This window comes from Cetorhinus maximus, chromosome 20 (assembly GCF_964194155.1).
Source record: "Cetorhinus maximus chromosome 20, sCetMax3.hap1.1, whole genome shotgun sequence".
Taxonomy (NCBI): domain Eukaryota; kingdom Metazoa; phylum Chordata; class Chondrichthyes; order Lamniformes; family Cetorhinidae; genus Cetorhinus; species Cetorhinus maximus.
In genome coordinates this window covers 1294381-1318030 of record NC_135898.1, presented here as the reverse complement: position 1 = coordinate 1318030, position 23650 = coordinate 1294381, and the positions used below count along the sequence as shown (strand labels likewise).

The following is a 23650-nucleotide window of genomic DNA, read 5'->3' as shown; positions in this document are numbered from 1 at the left end:
TTCACTGGAGAATTAAAACACCGAGCCATATAAAAAATATTCATACAGATGACCAAAAGTTCAGTCAAAGATTAATGTTTTAAGGAGTGTCTTAAAGGAAGAAAGTGAGATGGTGAGATGGCAAGCTGTAGGGAGGGAATTCCAGAGCTAAGGCCAAGCCAACTGAAGACACATTCACCAATGGTGGAGCGATTGGAATCAGGGATGCACAAGAGGCCAGAATTAAAGGACTGTAGAAATCTTGGAGGTTTGTGCAGGCTGGAGCAAATTACAGAGATTGGGAGGGGAGGCCATGGAGGAATTTTAAAACAAGGACGAGAATTTTAAAATCAAGATGCTACTTGACCAGGAGCTAGTGTAGGTCAGCAAGCACAAGGGTGACATGGTATGGTCAACCATATTCAAGACTGCAGGCACAGTGAGAGGAATGAGGAGAAAAGGTTTTCTTCTGTCACAGTGACATCGATAAGAGGTGTTGCAATACTGTGACAGGAGTGGAAACTTGATTGGAGGGATTCAAACATGGAGTTCCAGGAAAAATGGGAATCAATTTGGGAAGTGACCACATGTACAATGGCTTTGGAGAGGAAAGGGAGATTGTGGATGGGCTGGTAGTTTGCAAGGATGAAGGGGTCAAGGGTTTGTTTTTTGAAGAGGAAGGGGTGTTGATAGCAGGTTTAAAGGCGGGAGGGAGAACACTGGAAGAGAGACAGATGGGATAACGTGGGGGTTAGGACAGGAAATTGGGTGGTTAGCAGTTTAGTGAGAATAGGATCAAAGGGAACTAGAGGTGAATCTTGTGGACAAGAAGCATTCAGAGGGGTCATCAGGGGAAGGAGGAGAGAAAGCTGAGAAAGGTGCGATTTCAGGGCTAGGCAGTGGGAAGATTTAGAGTAAGTTTGGCTGGGGGCCTGTGGAAGGAAGGGACATGATAGAGGCAGCTGATCTCAGTGACAAAGAAATCCATGAACTCCTTACACTTACTGTTGAATATGAGGGTGAAGGAGACAACAATGTGATTGTGACCAGATAATCTGTTTTTTATTGAAATAAAAACATAAAATTCTGTTATACCCAGTAGGTCAGGCAGCCTTTATGGACAGAGAAACAGTGTTCATGTTTCAGGTTGATGAGCTTCCAATTTTTATTGATGCTGGCTGGGGGATAAATGTAATGCTCCCCTGGTAGTGCAGCGCACCCTCAGTAATGCCCCCCTGGCAGTGCCTCGCACCCTCAGTAATGCCCCCCTGGAAGTGCAGCGCACCCTCAGTAATGCCCCCCTGGCAGTGCAGCACACCTTCAGTAATGCCCCTCTGGCAGTGCAACGCATCCTCAGTAGTGTCCCTCTGGCAGTGCAGCGCACCCTCAGTAGTGTCCCTCTGGCAGTGCAGCGCACCCTCAGTAGTGTCCCTCTGGCAGTGCAGCGCACCCTCAGTAGTGTCCCTCTGGCAGTGCAGCGCACCTTCAGTAACGCCCCTCTGGCAGTGCAGCGCACCTTCAGTAGTGCCCCTCTGGCAGTGCAGCGCACCTTCAGTAACGTCCCTCTGGCAGTGCAGCGCACCTTCAGTAACGCCCCTCTGGCAGTGCAGCGCACCTTCAGTAGTGCCCCTCTGGCAGTGCAGCACAACACACCCTCAGTAATGCCCCTCTGGCAGTGCAGCGCACCCTCAGTAATGCCCCTCTGGCAGTGCAGCGCACCCTCAGTAATGCCCCTCTGGCAGCGCACCCTCAGTAATGCCCCTCTGGCCGTGCAGCACAACACACCCTCAGTAATTCCCCTTCAACAGTGCAGCATGCTCTAGGCACTGGACCTCCAAAAGTGCAGCACTCCCATGGTACTGCACGGGAATTGCAGCCTGAATTATGGGCTAAAGCGTCTGGGATGGGGCTTTGAATCCATGACCTTTTATTCCAAATTGAGAATGCCAGACACTCAGCCAGAGGTGACACCTCCTCCCTGGAATTCTTTTATAAAATTAACTCTGTCCTCCAGTCTGTGCTCTGTGGCCATTTGTTGACCTTTGTACATTTATCCTTCATGTTCTCCAGGTGCGAAGCCTCCAACCACTATCACTGTGACTCTGAGGACCCAGGGCAGCCGAGTGCCCACCCTGAGCCAACCTAGTACAGTCAGTGCTATGCCCAGCTTATGTAGCACGGTGGGTAGCCTGGGTCTTAACCTTGAGGAGATGGATCAAGAGGTCAAAGTGCAGGCGTCCCAGAGTCAGCAGGTGAGTCTCCGTGAGTCTCATGTTTTCCAAAGACAGTTGAGAAATGTCATTTTTAACATCAAGCTGGTTTAAAAGGCAAAGTGGGAATGTGAAATTTTTACTGTGCATCAAATGCTTGCTTTTAGAGCAAGTGAGATACTGGAGATTTGTACTATGTCTGTTACCCTTTAACAAATGAGGAAAGCTCATGATTCACCTGTTTGGTGGGGCTGAGAGGAGTACAATTCACTAACGGCTTGTGGAAAGGTACAGAAAATAATTTTAAAAGCCAATGGAATGTTTGTTGTCCATCACCAAGAGTGGCTCGGTAGCACCACCACAGACCGAGCTGGCTGAGTCCTAAAGGACATAGCTGCTAGACTGGCTCTGCGGCAGGTGGTGAGGGAACCAACAAGAGGGAAAAACGTACTTGACCTCATCCTCACCAACCTGCCTGCTGCAGATGCATCTGTTCATGACAGTGTTGGTAGGAGTGACCACCACACAGTCCTTATGGAGACAAAGGCCTGTCTTCGCATTGAGGATACCCTCCATCGTGTGGTGTGGCAATACCACCGTGCTAAATGGGATAGATTTTGAAAAGATCTAGCAATTCAAGACTGGGCAACCATGAGGCACTGTGGGCCATCAGCAGCAGCAGCAGAATAGGTCTCAACCAGAATCTGTAACCTCATGGCCTGGCATATCCCCCATGCTACCATTACCACCAAGCCAGGGGATCAACCCTGGTTCAGGGAAGAGTGCAGGAGGGCATGCCAGGAGCAGCACCAGGCATACCTAAAAATGAGGTGTTAACCAGGTGAAGCTATAAAACAGAACAAAAGCAAAAAACTGTGGATGCTGGAAATCCAAAACAAAAATAAAAATACCTGGAAAAACTCAGCAGGTCTGACAGCATCTGCGGAGAGGAACACAGTTAACGTTTTGAGCCCGTATGACTCTTTAAACAGGACGACTTGCGTGCCGAACAGCTGAAGCAGCAAATGAAAATCAGAGCTAAGCGATCCCACAACCAACAGATCAGATCTAAGCTCTGCAGTCCTGCCACATCCAGTCGTGAATGGTGGTGGACAATTAAACAACTCACTGGAGGAAGAGGCTCCACAGATATCCCCATCCTCAGTGATGGGGGAGCCCAGCACATTAGTGCAAAAGATAAGGTTGAAGCATTTGCAACAATCTTCAGCTAGAAGTGTTGAGTGGATGATCCATCTTGGCCTCCTCCGGAGGACCCCAGCATCACAGATGCCAGTCCTCAGCCAATTTGATTCACTTAATGAGATATCAAGAAACGGCTTAAGGCATTGGATACTGCAAAGGCTATGGGCCCTGACAATATTCCGGAAACAGTACCGAAGGCTTGTGCTCCAGAACTTCGCACGCACCCAGCCAAGATGTACCAGTACTGCTACAGCACTGGCATCTACCCGGCAATGTGGAAAATTGCCCAGGTATATCCTGTACACAAAAAGCAGGACAAATCCAACCTGGCCTATTACCGCCCCATCAGTATACTCTCCATCATCAGTGAAGCGATGGAAGGGGTCATCAACAGTGCTGTCAAGCGGCACTTGCTTATTAATAATCTGCTTACTGACGCTCAGTTTGGTATCCGCCAGGGTCACTCAGCTCCTGACCTCATTACAGCCTTGGTTCAAACATGGACAAAAGAGCTGAACTCCCGAGGTGAGGTGAGAGTGACTGCCCTTGACATCAAGGCAGCATTTCACTGAGTGTGGCATCAAGGAGCCCTAGCAAAACTGGAGTCAATGGGAATCAGGGGAAAGCTGTCTGCTGGTTGGAGTCATACCTAGCACAAAGGAAGATGGTTGTGGTTGTTGGAGGTCAGTCATCTCAGTCCCAGGAGTTCCTCAGGGTAGTGTCATAGGCCCAACCATCTTCAGCTGCTTCACCAATGACCTTCCTTTCATCATAAGGTCAGAAGTGGGGATGTTCGCTGATGATTGCACAATGTTCAGCACCATTCATCACTCCTCAGATACTGAAGCAGTCCATGGCTAAATGCAGCAAGACCTGGGCAATATCCAGGCTTGGGCTGACAAGTGGCAAGTATCATTCGCACTACACAAGTGCCAGGCAATGACCATCTTCAACAAGGGAGACTCTAACCATTGCCTATTGACATTCAATGGCATCGTCACTGACTCCCCCACTATCAACATCCTAGGGGTTACCATTGACCAGAAACTGAACTGGACTAGTCATTTAAATACTGTGGCTACAAGAGCAGGTCAGAGGCTGGGAATCCTGCAGAGAGTAATTCACCTCCTGACTCCCCACAGACTATCCACCATCTACAAGGCACAAGTCAGGAGTGTGATGGAGTACTCTCCATTTGCCTAGATGAGTGCAGCTCCCACAACACTCAAGAAGCTTGACACCATCCAGGACAAAGCAGCCCGCTTGACTGGCACCCCATCCACAAACCCCCACCACCACTGACGAACAGTGGCAGCAGTGTGTGCCATCTACAAGATGCAATGTAGAAACTCACCAAGGCTCCTTAGGCAGCACCTTCCAAACCCACAACCAGTACCGGCTAGAAGGAAAAGGGCAGCAGATAGATGGGAACACAATCACCTGGAAGTTCCCCTCCAAGCCCCACACCATCCTGACTTGGAAATATATCGGCCGTTCCTTCACTGTCGCTGGGTCAAAATCCTGGAACTCCCTCCCTAACAGCACTGTGGATGTACCTACACCACAGGGACTGCAGCGGCTCAAGAAGGCAGCTCACCACCACCTTCTCAAGGGCATTTTGGGATGGGCCATAGATGCAGGCCCAGCCAGTGATGCCCATATGCCGTAAATGAGAAAAATAGTGTTCAGGGGAATATAATTGAAGTGTTTAAGATAATTAAAGGAATTCATAGGCTCGATAGAGAGAAATTCTTTCCTCTGGTAGGGGAGCAAAGCCCTTCAGAGGTTATGTTAAGAACGCTCTTTTCACACACAGGCTTGTGGAATTCTGGATCTTCCCGTGCTCTAAGAGGGTTTGGATGCTCTTGGACCATTGAAATGTTTAAGGTTGAGAATGATAAGATTCTTGTTAAGTAAGGGTACCCGTGGTTATGGAGCAAAATCGGGTAGGTGATGTTAAGATATGGCACAGCCATGATCTGATGCTATGGTGGAACCAGATAGAGGGGCTGAATGCAACAAGTTCAGGAGGATTGAGACTTCACAGTCTGGTGTTGGTCCTGACTTCCAGAGAGAGAAAATTAAGATTTCTTAATCTAACCTGGTGCTGTACCTGCCCCGGGAACATTTAATTGGACTCTGTTGAGGTTGCATTGCTTTGCATCTACCCAGGGCTGATACAGCCTAGATTGGATACAGAATAAAGCTTCATGTAACAAGTCCATGGAGTTGCAAGGTTCCTTACCTATATCTACTGGAACTGTGTTATTGGGGTTATCAGATGAGATAGCCTCTCATGTTGTACAAGTAATAACACGCCTGTCACCTTTGGTGGTATTTCTCCACCTCTAATCAATGGTCCTGCTAAACTGCACAGCTTTCTTCTGGGATGACACCTGTGTGAGACTGCACATAGAAATTTAGAGAGCCCCACACACAGCTGATGAACTTTAAAGGAAACATTGCCTTTGACCTTTCATATTTCTCTCTCTCTCTCTCTCTCTCTGCAGTGCTGTGATTCTCTACTGTCAGTCTTGAGCTCCCAAGGCAACACCACAGTCAAACAGACAAATGCACCAGGAGACATCAGCAAAGGCCAATCCCCTGTGGAACTACCTTCCGGAGAAAAGGTTCCAACTCCCCAGTCTTCATCTGCAGTTGTAGGTGAGGCCACATCAAAAGAGCTGGTAGATCGTGGTATTGAACTTCGGTTGTGAATATGGATCTTCATTCCACAGTAACTGTTGAGGTTATAAATTGTCTTGGAGATTGTTAAGGATGTTAATGCACATTGGAGTAAAATGATCTCGAACCTTTGGTAAATAATAAAAACATATGGACTAGGAACAGGAGTAGGCCAGTCAGCCCTTCAAGCCTGCTCTGCCATTGAATAAGATCATAGCTGATCTGATTTTAGCCTCCTGCCTGCCCCCGATAACCTTTCACCCCGTTGTTAATCAAGAATCTATCTAGATCTGCCTTAAAAATATTCAAAGACCCTGATTCCACTGCCTTTTGAGGAAGAGAGTCCCAAAGATTCACAACCCTCTGAGAGAAAACAATTTCTCCTCATCTCTGTCTTATATAAGTGACCCCTTATTTTTAAACAGTGACCCTTAGTTCTAGATTCTCTCACAAGAGGAAACATCTTCTCCACATCCATTCTGTCAAGACCCCTCAGGATCTTAAAGGTTTTGATCAAGTCACCTCTTATTCTCCTAAACTCCAGTGGATACAAGCCTAACCTGTCCAATCTTTCCTCATAAGACAACCCGCCCATTCTTGATATTAGTCTAGTAAACCTTCTCTGAACTGCTAACGCATTTACATCTTTCCTTAAATAAGGAGACCTGTACTGTACACAGGACTCCAGATGTGGTCTCCGTAGTGTCCTGCACAATTGAAGCATAACCTCTCTACTTTTGTATTCAATTCCTCTTGAAATAAATGATAACATTCCATTAGCTTTCCTAATTACTTGCTGTACCTGCACATGAGCCTTTAGTGATTCATGTACTAGGACACCCAGATCCCTCTGAATCTGAGAGCTTTGCAATCTCTCACCATTTAGATAATATGCTTCATTTTTATTCTTCCTGCCAAAATGGACAATTTCACATTTGCCAGGTCTTTATCCATTCACTTAACCTATCAATGTCACTTTGTAGCCTCCTTACATCCTCCTCACAACTTACTTTCCTACCTGTCTTTGTGTCATCAGCAAATTTAGCAACCATACCATCTGTCCCTTCATCCAAGTCATTTATATAAATTGCAAACAGTTGAGGGCCCCAGCACTGATCTCTGTGGCACACCACTTGTTACATCTTGCCAACCAGAAAAAGACCCATTTATGGCTACCCTTAGAAGGTAAAGTCGCACGGGATCAGAGGTGAGCTGGCAAGATGGATACAGAATTGGCTTGGTCATAGAAGACAGAGGGTAGCAGTGAAAGGGTGCTTTTCTGAATGGAGAGCTGTGACTAGTGGAGTTCCACAGGGATCAGTGCTGGGACCTCTGCTGTTTGTAGTATACATAAATGATTTGGGGGAAAACGTAACTGGGCTAATTAGTAAGTTTGCAGACGACACTAAGGTTGGAGGAGTTGCAGATAGTGAAGAGGATTGTCAAAGGATACAACAGGATATAGATCGGTTGGAGACTTGGGCGGAGAAATGGCAGATGGAGTTTAATCCGGACAAATGCGAAGTAATGCATTTTGGAAGGTCTAATACAGGCAGGAATTATACAGTAAATGGCAGAACCCTTAAGTGCATCGACGGGCAGAGGGATCTGGGTGTACAGGTCCACAGGTCACTGAAAGTGGCAACGCAGGTGGATAAGGTAGTCAGGAAGGCATATGGCATGCTTGCCTTCATTGGCAGGGGTATTGAGTATAAAAGCTGGGAAGTCATGCTGCAGCTGTATAGAACCTTGGTTAGGCCACACTTGGAATATTGCGTGCAATTCTGGTCGCCACATTACCAGAAGGATATGGAGGCGTTGGAGAGGGTACAGAGGAGGTTTACCAGGATGCTGCCTGGTCTATTAGCTATGAGGAGAGGTTGGAGAAACTCGGATTGTTCTCACTAGAGCGACGGAGATTGAGGGGCGACTTGATAGAAGTTTACAAAATTATGAGTGGCATGGACAGAGTAGATAGTCAGAAGCTTTTTCCCAGGGTGGAAGAGTCAATTACTAGGGGACATAGATTTAAGGTGAGAGGAGAAAACTATAGAGGAGATGTGCGGTGCAAGTTTTTTTACGCAGAGGGTAGTGAGTGTCTGGAATTCACTGCCAGAGGTGGTGGTGGAAGCAGGTACGATAGTGGTGTTTAAGAGGCAGCTTGACAAATACATGAATAGGATGGGAATAGAGGGATATGAACCCCGGAAGTGCAAAATGTTTTAGTTGACGGGCAACATGATCGGTGCAGGCTTGGAGGGCCGAAGGGCCTGTTCCTGTGCTGTACTTTTCTTTGTTCTCTGTTGCCTGTTAGCAAGCCAATCTTCTATCCATGCCAACATCTTACCCCCTACACCCGTGAACTTTTATTTTCTGCAATAACCTTGGATGTGGCACTTTGTCAAATACCTTCTGGAATCTAAATACAGTACATCCACCGGTTCCCCTTTATCCACAGCACATGTGACTCCTTCAAAGAGCTCCAATGAATTGGTTAAACATGATTTCCCTGTCACAAAACCATCTTGACTCTGCCTGATTGCCTTAAACGTTCCTAAATGCACCGTCATAACATCTTTAATATTAGCTTCTCACATTTTCCGTATGACAGATGTTAGGCTAACTGGCCTGCAGTTTCCTGCTTTCTGTCTCCCTCCTATTTTGAAGGAGTTAAATTCGCTATTTGCCAATCTAATGGAACCTTCCCCAAATATAAGGAATTTTGGAAAATTAAAACCAATACATCAAGACTTGAGGATGAATTCCATCAAGATCTGGGGATTTGTTAGCCCGCAGCTCCAACAATTTGCTAAATCCCACTTCTTTGGTGGTTATAATTTTACTGAGTTCCTCCCATTTCCATTTGTGATTTACAGCTATTTCTGGGATGGTATTCGTATCCTTTATAATGAAAACCATTGCAAAATACCTGTTCAATTCATCTGCCATGTCCTTATTTTCCATTATTAATTACCCAGATTCACTTTCTATAGGACCAACGCTCACTTTGTTAACCCTTTTCTTATTTAAATATCTGTAGAAACTCTTACTATCCATCTTTATATTTCCAGCTAGCTTTCTCTCATACTCTCATTAATCTGTTTTGTCATTCTTTGCTGTTCTTTATATTCTGTCCAATCTTCTGACCTGCCACCCATCTTTGCACAATTATATGCTTTTTTAAGTTTGATACTGTCTTTAACTTTTTTCATTCACCACGGATGGTGGGTTCTCCCTTGGGAAGTCTTCTTTCTCACTGGAATGTATCTATTCTGTGTATTCTGAAATATCCCTTTAAAAGTCTACCACTGCATCGCGATTTATCTATCCCTTAACCTCATTTGCCAGTTCACTCGAGCTAGCTCTGCTTTCATGTCGTCATAATTGTCCTTATTTAAGTTTAAAATACTAATCCTGGACCCAGTCTTCTGTCCCTCAAATTGAATGTAAAATTCAATCATCATATGATCGCTGCTACCTTGGGGTGCTTTCACTATGAGGTTATCAATTAATTCTATCTCGTTGCACAGTTCCAGGTCCAGTATTGCCTGCTCTCTGGTTGGCTCCAGAACGTGCTGTTCCAAGAAACTATTGCCAAAACTTTCTTTGAACTCTTCATCTAGGTTACCTTTACCCATCTGATTTTTCCAGTCATCTTTAGATTAAAATTGCCATGATTATTGCTGTACCTTTCTGACAAGCTCCCATTATCTCTTCCTTTATACTCTGACCTACCATGTAGTTACCATTAGGGGACCTTTACACCACTCCCACAAATGAATTTTTGCCTTTATTCATCTCATCTCAAACTGTTTCTACGTTCTGGTTCCCTGAACTTAGGTCATCCCTTCTAATGCACTAATACCATCACGAATTAACAGAGCCACCCCTCCACCTTTTCCTCTCCTTCCTAAATGTGACATGCCCTTCAACATTCCGGTCCCAATCTATGTCATCATGCAGCCATGTCTCTGTAATGGCCATCAGATCGTACTTATTTATTTCTGTTTGTGTTATCAGTTCATCTGTTTTGTTTCGAATGCTACAGAGTCTTTAACTTTGTCATGTCTGTTTATCATTTCCCATATTAGTACCTTTTTCTCTTGCCTTGTCTCTATTCTATTGTTTGTGACATCTTCCCAAATTTGATCCCTTGCCTGCACTATTTAATTTAAAGCCCTTTCCACTTCCCTAGTTTGCGGCTTGCTGCAACATCAGTCCCAGCACGGATCAGCGTAGACTGTCCCAACTTTGCCCAGTACTGGTGCTAGTGCCCCACAAACTAGAACACTCTTCTCCCACAATAAGTCTTTGAGCCACTGTCATGATACGGCAGGTGGTATTTGCCAGGCTGACCAAATCCTCAAGGGAAACCTGGCCATGTTATTCACAGCGCTTTTGCAATTTGTATTTATTACGAGAAGGTTTGCGCACTGAATTTAGAAGTAGAGTCCACTAACACTTTTGAGCATTAAATTAAAACATTTATTAACAAAACAAAGGAATAAAACACAAGATTACAGCTACGCCATTACTTGATATTACAATAAATCCCAAAATTCCTAATTAACCTGACTCCTAACTTCACATATCCTTTAAGGCAACAGGACAAAATAGATTTTAAATGTAGATAAGACAATCCAGCAAGGTTACCACAGGCACCCACTCGACATTGGAATTTTAAAGGTTTTTAACACAACTTTGCTTACTGGACCAGCAGACTTCTGCAAAGTGGCTAGAGGCTGTTTTCCATGGTGTGTCAATGAGGTCTTACACAGCCACCCCTGATGCAACCCTCCATCCTTCTTTAAATATATTTCTTCCTCTTTAATCTGTAAATCCCATTGTTCCCATATGTCTTTGGAATTTACTTATCCCATAATAAAATCTTTTATGTTGTCAATACGGCCTTTTCCTTTTGGGAAAAATAAATGTAATAACCTTGCCCTATTTATCTCGTCAGTCGTAAAACTTTATCATGTTTCTTTGAAAATCCAACAACTTTTCACCCATCTTGAAATGCAAATTTCATTCGCACGCCATCTACGGACTTTACCCTAGTCACTCATTAGCATTTCAAATACCCTTTTTACACCTAACTCTTTTGCTAATTTCAACCTTGCAGTCTGTCTGACTCAAATTCAATGAAATCAGCCACAGACAGAACCATCCCCCCACACACACACAAACGTAAGCCTACTTTACAATACCACACACACACCGACAGAACCATCCCCCACACACACACAAACGTAAGCCTACTTTACAATACCACACACACAGAACCATCCACACACACACAGACAGAACCATCCCCCCACACACACACACAAACGTAAGCCTACTTTACAATACCACACAGACAGAACCATCCACACACACACACACAGAACCATCCACACACACACACACACACACAGAACCATCCACACACACACACACACACACAGAACCATCCACACACACACACACACACAACCATCCACACACACACACACAGAACCATCCACACACACACACACAGAACCATCCACACACACACACACACACAGAACCATCCACACACACACACACAGAACCATCCACACACACACACAGAACCATCCACACACACACACAGAACCATCCACACACACACACAGAACCATCCACACACACACACACAGAACCATCCACACACACACACAGAACCATCCACACACACATACAGAACCATCCACACACACACACAGAACCATCCACACACACACACAGAACCATCCACACACGCACACACAGAACCATCCACACACACACACACAGAACCATCCACACACACACACACAGAACCATCCACACACACACACAGAACCATCCACACACACACACAGAACCATCCACACACACACACACACACAGAACCATCCACACACACACACACACACACACAGAACCATCCACACACACACACACACACACACACACACAACCATCCACACACACACACACAGAACCATCCACACACACACACACAGAACCATCCACACACACACACACACACGCACACACAGAACCATCCACACACACACACACAGAACCATCCACACACACACACAGAACCATCCACACACACACACAAACCATCCACACACACACAGAACCATCCACACACACACACACAGAACCATCCACACACACACACACACAAACGTAAGCCTACTTTACAGTACCCAAGAAAATGATTTTAAAAATGGCAGTTTTGTGACACCATGTATTTTTTTTGCCCTATGCCAATTTGCATGTAGCTCAGGTGATAATCCAGAGAGTTACCTTTGAGGTTCAGCTGTTTAATTTGGTGCCTAGCTCCTCATACTGCCTATGCAGAACCTCCTTCCTTGTCCTGCCTATGTTGTTGGTACCTACGTGTGACCACGACAACTTGATCCTCCCCCTCCCATTTTAAGTTCCTCTCCACACCTCATTGTCCTAAACCCTGGCACAGCTACCTAGACTCTGGCTCTTTAGTACTGAGAACAGTGTCAGCCCCCTCATTATACTGTCCCCGACGACCACTACATTCCTTTTTGCTTCTCTCACTTGAATGGCTTCCTGTACCACATTGCCATAGTCAGTCAGCTCATCCACCTTGCAGCCTTCACTCCCATCCAAACAAGTGAGAGAACCTCAAACCTGTTGGACAATAGCACAGGCTCAAACTCCTGGCCTCTGGGTCCCCTTATGTGTCTCACTCACAGTCACTGCCTCCTTTCCCTGCCCACCTTCCAAATCAGAACACCTGATCCTAAGGGGTGTGACCATCACCTGGTGCAAAGTGTCCAGGTAACTCTCCCCCTCTCTGATGTGATACAGTGTCTGCAGCTTAGCCTCCAGCTCAATGACTGAGCCGAAGCTCCTCAAGGTGCAGACATGTTTGCCCTGGATCACACTGACACACTGGAGCTCCCCCAGGCTGCAGCCATGGCAGGACAGGTGGTGTGCCATGTTTATGTGCTTCAATTATTTATTTTCTTTTATGTATTTTACAAATCTTACCACAAATTCCTGTATTATTTTGAGCCTTATCAATAGATTAAACTTATCCACTTACCAGATACTTACCAAACAGCAGCTCCTGCAAGGTGATAAAAACAAAGGGGATACCTCCTTCCCCTCACCAAACCCTCTCACTCTGTTAAAGTCACACTGAGAATGTCTGAAACTGAGGGACCGAGCCCAGGTACAGAAGAAACCAGTTTGACATTTCAGCTGCTGCCAATGGATCACTTCTATCTCCCTGTTTCGGTCCCTTGGATGAGAATTTAAACAACACTTGCAGTTAAATGTTAACTCTATATAATATTAGATTTTTAGAAAGAGATTTAAGATTCCCTGAAGTGACCAAGAAACACTGCAGGAAGCGCACTCAGAGGTTATACCCATCAGAAACAGGCTGGGGCTCTTTCCTCAGGAAAGAATGCTGAGGTGTTTAAAACAATGAAGGGGTTTGATAGGATAGTCGTGAAGAAAATGTTTCTACTGGGGGCTGGGTCCTCAAGAACTTTATTTTGTTGATTCCCACAGGGAATTTAGGAGAAACTTCTTTTTACTATGAGAGCAGTGAGAATGTGTAATTTGCTCCTACGTGGAGTGGTTGAGGTGAAGAGAATAGATACATTTCAGAGAAAGCTAGATAATTAGATGTGGGAGGAAGGAATAGAAGGATATGTTGACAGGACGAGAGGGAGGGGTGGGAGAAAGCCCGTGGAGTATAGACATGTTTGGCTGAAGGGCCTGTTTAAATGTTATATATTCGATGCTTTTTGAATCAGGTAGCTGTTTCTCTGATCAGTTATGACTCTCTGTTTACTGAATGTGACAGGAATGGGATCCAGTAAGCCCTCACCACTTGAGTATGTGCAAAATGAGTCACAATCTGACATCCACCATTTTCCCAGGATCCCCACCTTCCTGTACAATAATGGCAAAGACCAAGCATCAAACTCCAGAATCACTGTGTTCTCTGAGTAGTCGTGTAGAAGAGGAGGGGGAGAAACAACAAAGCCAACAGACCAGGCAGTGCATTTACTCCCAACTATTTTTGAAGGGGTGGGAGAATGGTGGTGCTGAGTGCAAACAGCACCAATACTCAGTTCTTAGGCATTCAGCTTATTCCAAGGTTGAAATAATTAAGTGTCTCTGAATATGGGGGATGCAGCACATCAGGGGAATTGTTACACAGCCAGTTGAGTGTTAGTGAGGAGCTGCAGCTGTATTGAACTTTACTAAAGTGATAGTTTGATCACTAACCCTTCTTTCATTCTTTTGCAGTTACTACAAGTCCAACAAAAACCCTTTACGTGATGTCTGATGCGAAGATGTCAGCTCTCACAAAGTCTATAGTCAGTCCACTCGAAGCCTCCACTCCTAAGTTGCTAGGAACCCCGCCCTCAAACACAGCTGGTCCTGTACTGGCTCCTACCATCACCAGCTCTACCTGCACCGTGATGCTTTCCAAAGTGGGGCCTGTTCTTCAGAGCTCTTCAAAGACAGTGATTCTCACCACTAAGAGTGAAGTACAACCTGCTGGAGCAGGGGAAAGATTTGGCCTTGCTTCACCCATTTCCAAAACCCCAGGCACAAGGCCCAGCAGCAGTGAGACCCTGGGAAAGATGCCCTCTGTGATGGACCAAGGCAGCACCATAATCCATACCACAGAGATTCCCCACCCCACAGGTACACCGTCACCTAGTGCACAGCAAGGACCCTTGACCTAAAGTAACCCACCCTTCCTTGCCCTCCCACTGCTACTAGTTCAATCCAAACGGCAAATAACCCCTCTATGAGGGTATTCATTGCTCAATTTGAGGCACTGGGAAATTTGTACAGTGCCATTTTGGTGTGGTTGTTTACTTTTGTAATGTTTTGATTCTTGTAAATGCTCCTTGTATTCTATTATTGTCTTGCTTTTGAGGTATTTACTCCACTTTTTTCTTCCTTGCTTCATGGCCTAGAAGTCAGATTTCCCCCCTCCAGTATTGTTGTGGGGGTGGGGGGGTGCAAAGACAGAATCTATGTTGAACCCAGGCCAATTGAAGCAGCATCTCTTATAACTGGCTAACCAGTCACAGACCCCAAGCTATAGCATTCTTCAGAAAAACCCTTTGAAAATTCTGACTTACAATAAAGTCCAGGAAACAACAATGGTAGATGTAAACTTCATTTTTAATATTTTATACTTCTGTAAGAATACAGTGGCACACAGCCTGGAGTGTTACATGTTGGGTCCCGAACCACAAACACGAAGCAAGATCCATCAAATACAGATGAGTGAATGGAATGTACCCAGTATTGTCAACATTCAATGATGGTGGGGTACGAGCTGGTAATGAGCCCCACAGGAGGGGCAGCGCTGTGCATCTCCCTCATGAAGCCAGAACCAGATGACTGCAGTATTGTCCTCTTCACCTACAAAGCAAAGTGCCTCATTAATGGTAACATATAATCCTTTCCCCAGCACATGGGGATCACAGCTACAGGCTGCAACAAGGCACTGCCACCTATGTGTTACCTCAACCTACTCTTGGTCACCACTTGCCACATTCACTAACTCATCCTGGGCTTTGTAATTCGTCAAAAATCCTTCCCATAAAACAGAACAACATCTGGATGAAGGGTCTTTTCACTTGCCATTGGTTTTCAGCCACCATTTGTACAGCTAACTGGCAGAAGTAGGTGAAAGCAGACATTCAGTTGAAGAAAATTACAACAATACTTTGCCCTTCATTGTGTGTACAGGCAGTGAATATTTTACTTACAAACGCAGCCTACAAGTCTCTTGTTGGTGACAGATGGTACAATGTGAGGATCGTCTTTGGTCCCAGCATACTCCTTAGGCTTCAGCATATTAAAGGGATCCTAAAGGAAATATCAGATCCAGTTGAACGAAGGAGCCCTGCTCAATATTTATACAATATATCACAGCTTTACGATCTTCCACTTAGCATTCCGTGGAATAGGATGGCAAGGTTGTGAAAACTTCGGTTCAGCCTCAAGCAGGGCAACATATGCTCTCGACAGGGCACCCTCATACTCAGTCACGCACAAGCTGTTATTAGGAAACAGCAGAGCAGGTCTGGCCACAATGAAACACCCAAGCTTCACCGGGCAAAGGCCCAGACACCTGCTAAAAGAAATGGCCTGGCCACAGTTCTGACATCAGATGACCCTCACACAATCAGCTTGGATTAGGGCCTCTAAGTACATTTGACCAGTGAGGGGCAAGAGATTAGAGTAGGTTCTCGGGTTCAATCTGCCCCACCCACCTCAAACTTGCCGATTAGAGAGGGACATTTAAAGGACAGGCCTCCATTGAAGCAGAGGAATACACATTCAAACAGCCCTGAGACACCTCATGTCTCCTGAACATTTGAGATTACCAGTCTCTTCAAATTGGGAACTGGCAAACAGTTTAAGTACCTTCCCAGTTTTCATAGCCTGCATGACCATCTTTTCCATCCCAGTTGCTTGCTCTTCATCAGTCGGAATACCTGCAGTTCAAAGGGGAAAGAATTTTGATTAGACATGGACAGGCAGGGTGAACATATGGGTTTTTCTTGGGCTTGCTTCGGTTTTGGCTTCCCACACTGCTCCATTCAGTTCCTTTTTGTCCAAATATTGATCTTAATCAATTTTCCCCCTAACAATGGACATTGAAGCAAGCTACCAGTTCAGAGGGCAAGATCACAGCCTTTCCTCACCTGTGCCTGCTAGCTGCCAGGAGCTGCTTTTGGCTCCTGGGCACAAGGGAGCTTTGTTTTTCTTTTATTCATTCATTTTGACCCAACAACAGTGAAGGAACGTCGATATATTTCCAAGACAGGATGGTGAGTGACTTGGAGGGGAACTTCCAGGTGGTGGTGTTCTATGTGTCTTCTGCCCTTGTCCTCCTAGATGGTAGCAGTTGTGGATTTGGAAGGTGCTGTCTCAGGAACCTTGGTGAGTTCCTGCAGTGTATCTTGTAGTTGATACACACTGCTGCTACTGTGCGTTGGTGGTGGAGGGAGTGAATGTTTATTGATGGGCTGTCAATCAAGTGGGGCTGCTTTGTCCTGGGCAGCATCAAACTTCTTGAGTGTTGTGGGAGCTGCACTCATCCAGGCAAGTGGGGAGTATTCCATCACACTCCTATCCTGTCCTGTGCCTTGTAGATGGTGGATGGGCTTTAGGGAGTCAGGAGGTGAGTTACTCGCCGCAGGATTCCTCGCCTCTGATCTGCTCTTGTAGCCACAATATTTATATGGCTGGTCCAGTTCAGTTTCTGTTTAGTGGTAACCCCCAGGATGTTGACAAGTCAGGCACATGTCAGCTGCAGAACCAAGCACACCACACCACACTATTCTCAAACACAATTGCATGCTTGCCATCGGCCCATCTGTGTTAGAAAATGAGGTACAACATTGATCAACAGAGTCTACAGCCAAGCATGATGGTTAAAGTAGTGAGATCAGCTGCCAATGCCAAGCCTTCGATCCCACTGACCTTATTCCTCTCATTCAGTTTCAACTCCAAAGGTCCATTGGTGCAATGTCCCATCAACAGATTACTCATTAATGCACCCAGCGTCTTGTCAATTGTAGAAGTGGGTTGGCTGCACTGGTGTACTTTATGGCAGGCTCCCCAAAAATGCCACTATATGTAATGACAACAGAAATAAACCATTTAAGGGCAGGCACCCTGTTTCAAGCATTTATCAAATTCCCATTTGAAAATTCCAATTTCACCTTCCCCCATTGATGGCGGCACATTCCAAATCACAGCAACTTGGGATGTAAGAAAATGTCATATGTCGCCTAAGATTTTTGTGCCAATTATTTTTAGTCTGTTTCCTCTGGTTACCAATCCTCCGGCCAGTGGAAATTATGCATCATCACTCTCCTCTGCTCCAAGGAGAACAATGCCAAGTTTTCCAGGCTCTGCACATACTGAAGGTAAGTATCTGGAAAAACTCAGCATGTCTGATAGCATCTGTGGAGAGGAAGACAAGAGTTAACATTTCGAGTCCGAATGACTCATCAGAAGTGAAGAGAAACGTTAACTGTGCCTCTCTCCGCAGATGCTGTCAGACATGCTGAGTTTCTCCAGTTATTTTTGTTTCAGGTTTCCAGCATCCGCAGGATTTTATCTGAAGGTAAGTATCTCTGGTACGATTCTCAAATCCCCTCTGCACCCAGTTGAGGTTTGACGCCACATGTCGGCAGGGGCGTAACTCATGATGTCCTAGTTCAAGGTGACTTTGTTTTTGTACTCAATACGTTTCTTAACAAAGTCTCTCATACTATTTAACTTTAAAAAATGTGTCTGCCCTGATCCCCGCATCTTCTCAATGTGTCTCCCAAATTACATCATTTCGTATTAAATTCCATCTGCTGTATCTGAACCACATCCCCAGGACCAGGACAAGGCCCAGGGCCTGAAATCGGCCCAGGGCCTGAAATCACCTGTCCAGGACCAGGACCTGAAATCACCTGTCCAGGACCAGGACCTGAAATCACCTGTCCAGGACCAGGACCTGAAATCACCTGTCCAGGACCAGGACCTGAAATCACCTGTCCAGGACCAGGACCTGAAATCACCTGTCCAGGACCAGGGCCTGAAATCACCTGTCCAGGACCAGGGCCTGAAATCACCTGTCCAGGACCAGGGCCTGAAATCACCTGTCCAGGACCAGGACCTGAAATCACCTGTCCAGGACCAGGACCTGAAATCACCTGTCCAGGACCAGGACCTGAAATCACCTGTCCAGGACCAGGACCTGAAATCACCTGTCCAGGACCAGGGCCTGAAATCACCTGTCCAGGACCAGGGCCTGAAATCACCTGTCCAGGACCAGGGCCTGAAATCACCTGTCCAGGACCAGGGCCTGAAATCACCTGTCCAGGACCAGGGCCTGAAATCACCTGTCCAGGACCAGGGCCTGAAACCACCCCAGGGCCTGAAATCACCCCAGGACCAGGGCCTGAAACCACCCCAGGACCAGGGCCTGAAACCACCCCAGGCCCAGGGCCTGAAACCACCCCAGGCCCAGGGCCTGAAATCACCCCAGGGCCAGGGCCAGGCCGAGGGCCTGAAATCTCCTGTCCAGCCCCAGTAACCAGGAGCTCGGGGTGAAATGCTCCTCGCTTCCGCTCCATGACCTTCAGCTTCAGTCGGGCACTCACCCGGTCCCGGTCCCTGCTCCCGCTTTACTCACCGCCAGACGCCAGCGCCCTGCAGGGGACACGGTTGACACGAAAAACTGGACCAGGACCTCGAATAGCCGTCAGCCGCCAGGCCGTTTGCATCGCACGGGCTCCGGCCGCCATTGCTGTTCGCGCTGCCATCTTCCGCTCTCCAACCAGGTCCCGCCCCTTGGATTGCGTCACGCGCCACCGGCCCCGCCTCCTTGGATAGCGTCACGCGCGCCAGGTCCCGCTCCTTGGATTGCGTCACACGCTCCAAGTCCCGCCCCTTAGATTGCGTCATGCGCCACAGGCCCCGCCCCTTGGATGCCGTTCGTCAGGCCTCGGCCTCGGGTTTGCGGGAGGGAGGTTTGGGACTCCGGGGTGAAGAATGCAGTGTTCCAGCGGACCTTTTATCGCAGCTGATGCGGGTTTGCCGATGAATCGGCTCTTTGGTCCTGGTGGTGTGGTCCAGGCAAGTGGAGCATCTTCCCTCTGTCTCAATGTCTAAGAGTTTCTCCCTGGAGGGAAGCGGGTGCCTTTCTTTATACTGAGCTTCATGTATTATTCCTTTCTCAACCCCCTTTCTTTATGTAGCTTCTATTTCCACAGTCATTCTCCCAGACAATTCAATGCGGTGAAAGCAAAAAAACTGCGGATGCTGGAAATCCAAAGCAAAAAACACCTGGAAAAGCTCAGCAGGTCTGGAACCGTTAACCCTCTCCCTCTCCGCAGGGGCTGTCAGACCTCCTGAGCTTTCCCAGCTATGTTTGTTCCTGAATTCAATGTGGTGATTCGATTCGGCTGCGGTTAGATTTTGTGCAGCAACACCAGGAGGAGCAGCTGTGCGCATGCGCACAGGCAGCATCAGGCACTCTCCTGAAGTCATGCAGGGGAACAACAGACATTAGGAGCAGGATCAGGAGCAGGAGCAGGATGAGCAGGATCAGGAGCAGGATCAGGATCAGGAGCAGGAGCAGGATGAGCAGGATCAGGAGCAGGAGCAGGATGAGCAGGATCAGGAGCAGGAGCAGGATGAGCAGGATCAGGATCAGGAGCAGGAGCAGGATGAGCAGGATCAGGATCAGGAGCAGGATGAGCAGGATCAGGAGCAGGAGCAGGATCAGGCTATTTGACCACTGGAGCCTGCTCCGCAAGATCAGATCATGGCTGATCAGATTGTGGCCGCAATTCCACTTTCATGTTTACCTTCTATACTCCTTAACGAACAAGTGTGTCAATCTACCTCTCCCTTAAAAATATAGTTGTTCTGGACCTGATTTTCCAGACAGGTTTCTCATAAGAAACAGTGAACTTTATTTACAGGGCTTCAGCAGCAGTTACATGCTTCCATCAAGAACCACAACTCGACACAAACTCCACCCCTAAGGTTCCCCACGCTTGGTGCTGATTCGTTCATGCTGTCACGTGTTTGTACAATAAGTCTTAAAGCTACAGGCAGTACATTCCTTCAAGTGACAGTTACTATAATATTCAATGACCCTGCCTCCACTGCTCTCTGGGGGAGAGTTCCACAGACTCTCAACTCAGAAAAAATTCTCCTAATCTCTGCCTTAAATGGAAGACCCCTTATTAAACCGTGTCCTCCAGTTCTGGTGTCTCACACAAGGGAAACTATCTTTTCAGCACCCATTCTGTCAAGCCTGCTCAGGATCTTAGATGTTTCAATAAGATCACTTTTTTTAAACTCCAGTGTTTCCAGGCCCAACCATTCCTCATAAGATAACCCCCTAATCACCCACCCCAAGGAATCAGTCAAATGAATCTCCTCTGAACTTCTTCTCATGCACTTTATATATACATTCCCTTTGTCTCCCAAATCACTTGCTGTGCCTGCATACTGTGATGATCCCAGCTGACGTTACTGCTGGACAAGCCTGATCCCAGGGTGGAACCCGGGTTGATAGATCCTAACTTTTATTTTTTGTTTAGATAGGTGGAGGGTGGCTACTGAACAGAGCCACAGGAGAGAGCTGATGAACTCTTAACAAAGGAATAAAACATTTGTGAAACAAGAAAAGATGAATGATATTTCAATACTCTGTCACCCACAACTACACCTTTACAGATATATAAAGATTTGTATGGATAACACAAGTTACAAAAGCTGTCGTATACTCTAATGTTCACAGTAAGTACACATTCCTGTAGTCAGGCACACCACTTTCTGAAACCAAGTGACAGATGCCACTGCAAACAGATGCTATGGATCGCTCATCAACTGGGGACTTGTGAACTTAGTTCTAATGGTTTTCTCAGCACCCTTTCCCTGGTGATTAGAATCGTTTCATGTTCCTCCCTCCCTTTCACCTCTGGATTCACAATTATTTCTGGCATGTTATTTATATCCTCCACAGTGAAGACTGACAAAATACCAGTTCAATCATCCGCTATTTCCTTATTTTCCATTATTAAATTCTCCAGACTATCTCTCTAGAGGACCAACCCTCACTTTACTTACTCTTTGACTTTTTAAATACCAATTTTATTAAATTAGTTCATGGAATGTGGGCATCACTGGTGGGCCAGCACTTATTGCCCTTGAGAAGGTGGTGGTGAGCTGTCTTCTTGAACCGCTGCAGTCCATGGGGTGTAGGTACATGCACAGTGCTGTTAGGGAGGGAGTTCCAGGATTTTGACCCAGCGACAGTGAAAGAACAGTGGTATATTTCCAGGTCAGGGTGGTGTGTGGCTTGGCGGGGAACTTTCAGGTGGTGGTGTTCCCACTTGTCTGCTGCCCTTGTCCTTCTAGGTGGTAGAGGCCATGGGTTAGTAAGGTGCTGTCGAAGTTGCTACAGTGCACCTTGGAGATTGTACACTCTGCAGCCAATGTGCATCAGTGATGGAGGGAGTGAATGTTGAAGGTGGTGGATGGGGTGCCAGTGAAACAACTGCTTTGTCCTGCATGGTGTCAAGCTTCTAGAGTGTTTTTGGACCTGCACTCATCCATCACACTCCTGAATTGTGCCTTGTACATGGTGGACAGGCTTTGGGGAGTTGGGAGGTGAGTTACTCACTGCAGAATTCCCATCCTCTAACCTGCTCTTGCAGCCACAGAATTTATATGGCTGGTCCATTCAGTTTCTGGTCAATGTTAACCCCCAGGATGCTGATTGTGTGAGAGTCAGCGATGGTAATGCCATTGAATGTCAATGGGAGATGGGTAGATTGTGTGGTGTGAATGTAAGTTGCCACTATCAGCCCAAGCTTGAACATTGTCCAGGTCTTGCTACATATGGATGGGGACTGCTTCAGTATCGGAGGAGTTGCAAATACTGAACATTGTGCAATCGTCTGCGAGCGTCCCCGCTTCTGACCTTATAATGGAGAGAAGGTCATTGATGAAGCAGCTGAAGTGGTTGATCCTAGGACACTACCCTCAGGAACTCCTGCAGTCATGTCCTGGAACTGAGATGATTGACCTCCAACAACCACAACCATCTGACTTTGTGCTAGGTATGACTCCAACTAGCAGAGAGTTTTTCCCCTGATTCCTATTGATTTCAGTTTTTCAGGGCTCCTTGATGCCAGAGATGGTCAAATGTGGCCTTGATGTCAAGGGAAGTCACTCTCCTGTCACCTCTGGAGTTCACCTCTACTGTCCATGTTTGGACCAAGGCTGTAATGAGGTCAGGAGCTGAGTGGCCCTGGCAGAACCCAAACTGAGCGTCAGTGAGCAGGTTATTGTTAAGCAAGTGCTGCTTGAAGGCACTGTCGATGACCCCTTCCATCACTTTGCTGATGAGCGAGAGTAGACTGATGGCCAGGTTGGATCTATCCTGCTTTTTGTGTACAAGACATACCTGGGCAAATTTCCACATTGCCGGGTAGATGCCAGTGCTGTAGCTGTACTGGAACAGCTTGGCTCAGGGCATGGTTAGTTCTGGAGCACAAGCCCTTAGTACTATTTTCGGAATATTGTCAGAGCAGATAGCCTTTGCAGTATTCAGTGCCTTCAACTATTTCTTGATATCACATGGAGTGAATTGAATTGGCTGAAGACTGGCATCTATTGCTTGATTCTGGGGACCACCGGAGGAGGCTGAGATAATCCACTTGGCACTTCTGGCTGAAGATGGTTGCGGATGCTTCAGCTTTGTCTTTTGCACCGATGTGCTGGGCTCCTCCATCATTGAGGATGGGGATATTACTGGAGCCTCCTTCTCCAGTTGGGTTGTTTAATTGTCCAGCACCATTCACAACTGAATGCAGCAGGAATGCAGAGCTTAGATCTGATCCATTGGTTGTGTGATTGCTTAGCTCCGTCTATCACTTGCTGCTTACACTGTTTGGCATTCAAGTAGTCCTGTGTTGTAGCTTCACCAGGTTAACACCTCATTTTTCGGTCTGCCTGGT

General features: G+C 46.5%; 2 protein-coding genes across 3 annotated transcripts in view; one reads left to right on the top strand and one right to left on the bottom strand.

Annotated features, from left to right (window-relative positions):
• The window catches only part of kansl3 (KAT8 regulatory NSL complex subunit 3), an 83605-nt gene extending 68348 nt beyond the window's left edge, over nucleotides 1–15257 (top strand). For both annotated transcript variants that reach the window (XM_078565356.1, XM_078565357.1), the window contains 3 exons: nucleotides 2050–2231; nucleotides 5903–6056; nucleotides 14385–15257. In XM_078565356.1, the coding sequence (XP_078421482.1) occupies nucleotides 2050–2231; nucleotides 5903–6056; nucleotides 14385–14830 (782 nt within the window). In that variant the 3' untranslated portion in view covers nucleotides 14831–15257. The remainder of the gene's footprint in view (nucleotides 1–2049; nucleotides 2232–5902; nucleotides 6057–14384) is intronic.
• Nucleotides 15258–15260: 3 nt separating this feature from the next.
• Nucleotides 15261–20086, bottom strand: LOC144694777 (cytochrome c oxidase subunit 5B, mitochondrial-like). Its single transcript, XM_078565359.1, has 4 exons — nucleotides 19306–20086; nucleotides 16533–16603; nucleotides 15872–15971; nucleotides 15261–15521 (listed from the first exon to the last, which is right to left on the bottom strand). The coding sequence occupies exons 1-4, from the start codon at nucleotides 19433–19435 to the stop codon at nucleotides 15415–15417; spliced, it is 408 nt and encodes a 135-aa protein (XP_078421485.1). The 5' UTR covers nucleotides 19436–20086; the 3' UTR covers nucleotides 15261–15414.
• Between the last annotated feature and the right edge of the window lie 3564 nt (nucleotides 20087–23650).